This window comes from Sinocyclocheilus rhinocerous, unplaced genomic scaffold (assembly GCF_001515625.1).
Source record: "Sinocyclocheilus rhinocerous isolate Xijiao unplaced genomic scaffold, SAMN03320098_v1.1 scaffold273, whole genome shotgun sequence".
Taxonomy (NCBI): domain Eukaryota; kingdom Metazoa; phylum Chordata; class Actinopteri; order Cypriniformes; family Cyprinidae; genus Sinocyclocheilus; species Sinocyclocheilus rhinocerous.
Genome location: NW_015656360.1, coordinates 1,036,992 through 1,039,549, shown reverse-complemented (window position 1 = coordinate 1,039,549; position 2,558 = coordinate 1,036,992). Strand labels below are relative to the sequence as shown.

At 37.5% G+C, this 2,558-nt stretch overlaps 1 protein-coding gene across 1 annotated transcript in view; it reads right to left on the bottom strand.

Moving 5' to 3' along the window:
* The window catches only part of LOC107720013 (formin-like protein 1), a 17,466-nt gene that overhangs the window by 9,790 nt on the left and 5,118 nt on the right, over positions 1-2,558 (bottom strand). The window contains 3 exon segments of the mRNA XM_016527583.1: positions 725-808; positions 958-1,031; positions 1,225-1,311. Of these exon segments, the coding sequence (XP_016383069.1) occupies positions 725-808; positions 958-1,031; positions 1,225-1,311 (245 nt within the window).

Sequence of the window (2,558 nt, the reverse complement as noted above, 5' to 3'; positions counted from 1 at the left end):
TGTTAGGCTACTCATACTAGCTACAGCGTGATCAGTAACACGAAAGTCATCAGAATAAATATTGGCTCAGTGTGACCAGGGCAATATTTTACCCTGAACAGAGAGGTTCTGTGGTTGAGATGTGTGTATCCTATTTGAAAAAAATCTGCATCGCAATCAGCAACTGGTAAATTGAGATTCCAGTAGCTTTACTGGCATGATAAATAGGCTTTACAAAGCAGTGACAGCGCTTCGAACCAGTGGTGTTGAGCATTATCAAATTTAGAGGCATCAATTCATAGTTTTCAGTCATGTGACTGGCTTGAAGACCTGTCGGGCAAAACATCCATAGAATTGCAGCAAAAGCTTGTCAATTTTCCATTTGTTTCCAATCCACAAATATTTAGATCTTTTGATGACTGGACTAACATCTTCGTCAAACTCGAAGACATCTCTAATTTGACAGTTTACCATCTGATCTGTAGGCTGCGTAGGACGGGATGGAACCATGCAGTGAGGGGGTGGGGGATATTAACTGAAAGGTTTTTTAGGGAACCAAAAATTGTCCTTCTATGGCATCACTGCAAAAACTCCTTTTGGAACCTTTATTTTTAATATGGCGAGTGAATTGTAGTTACTTCTTGTCAAAATCTAGGATTTACTCATAAAACCTTTTTGGACAAGTACTGCATTAGACGACAGTAATGGTGTTGATGGAAAATGTTAGAAATGACAATAAACATACGGCACATCACTTTGAGCATATGATAAGTAGTCCACCAGGACATCCAAGCCTTGGTTTTCCTCGTTCAGAAACTCCTGAGCCCACCTATAGAGTATAAAAGGAATATCATGATATGTATCTATGGAAGTTTTCTATTATTCAGGTGCAAAATTATCTTTTCTTTTATTCAGGAGTAGCAGTGAAGTGAAGCAGTGATCTTTGCATTGCACAAGAAAAATAAAGCTGCCACTAACCCAACGTGATTGGTTCTCAGCGAGATCTCCAGCTCTCTCAGGACTTGAGTTGACTCCTGCACACGTTTCTTGAACTGTGGAGAAGGAATCACAGAGGTAAGCTGACTGGCTGACTGACAGACAATCATTTACTTCACATTGAGACTCTAAACTGAGTTTTCATTTGGGCAGGTGGGTGTCAGCAGTCAGCACAGATATGGGTAAAAGAGAAATGAGAGTATAAGGAGGTGGTGAGGGAAAGAACAGAAAGAGAGTGACGGTACTGACCCTGCGTGCCACTCCACCCTGGTCCTGGTAGAAGCTCTTGATTTTATTCAGATAAGCCGAGGGAGGGTTTCTCACCTGAAATCGCTCCTAATAGACATTAGGAGAAAGAGGAACAATAAATGGACTGATTTCCAGCTGTGATGATGGAGGCGTGTAGAAGATATTTAAATGCAATTTGGTCGTATAGAATAATAAAGTTGAATAATACCATTCAAAAGTTTGGGGTTGGTAAGTCTTTTTAATGTTTTTAAAATAAGTCTATTATGCTCATAATTATTTAATTAATTATTTGATTAAAATACAGTAAAAACAGTAATATTGTGAAATATTATTACAATTTAAATTATCAATGTTGAGAACAGTTGTGTTGCTTAATATTTTTGTGTAAACCAAGATATATTTCTTTGATCAATAGAAAGTTCAAAAGAATAACATTTATTTGAAACAGAAGTAGGGATGCACCGATACCACTTTTTCCAGTACTCGCCCGATACCGATACTTTTATTTTTGGTACTTGCCGATACTGACGATACCAATACTTCGTAGTAGACATCCTTACCTCCTTTCTGCTGTCTGTTGTTCTGTTGTCGGTGTTTCTTTGTTTGAATATGGCGCTTAACACATGCTGTGTGGTATCGGCGATTGGTATCGGGGCATTTTAACGAGTACAGGAGACCAGTATCGGGCCCCGGTATCGGTGCATCCCTAAAAAGAAGCCTTATGTACTGCTACTTTTAAATTAATTCCTTACAAAAATAAAATATATAAATAAAAAATCTTACTGATCCCAAACTTTTAAATGTTACTGTAAATCCATCTCAGATACTGTACTGTATATGTATGAGAGAGATATGTGACATTTATTGATGTTTCTTCAGTTGTATGAATACATATTTTCCCTGAAGGTGGTATACAGCCTACATTATGCCCATGGTAAGAAATACATTTTAGTTGTGTGCATTCGTTGCTATGACAACCTGTGCTCTCTACAGTACATGCATAGCTACAAAGCCTGCATCCCAAAGTTGTCATAGAGATGCAAATATTAACACAGGAAGTGTGTTCACCGCCTTAAGAGTCTGACCTCATACTGCTGCTCTTATTTTCCCCTTTTTCTGTCTTTTTCCCCCGTTGAGATGTCTGCTCACTATCAGCATTTACATCATCTTCTTTAACCACACACTTGCATCATTCTTTTTACTGTCATTAAAAAATTAAACTAAAATATACACAAACATAAAAATACAATTCCTTTGCCAAACTTTCCATTGTGTCTTTGTAAGCCTACTTAAATTAACATAATTTACATAAAGAGTCATTTCTGTCAACCACT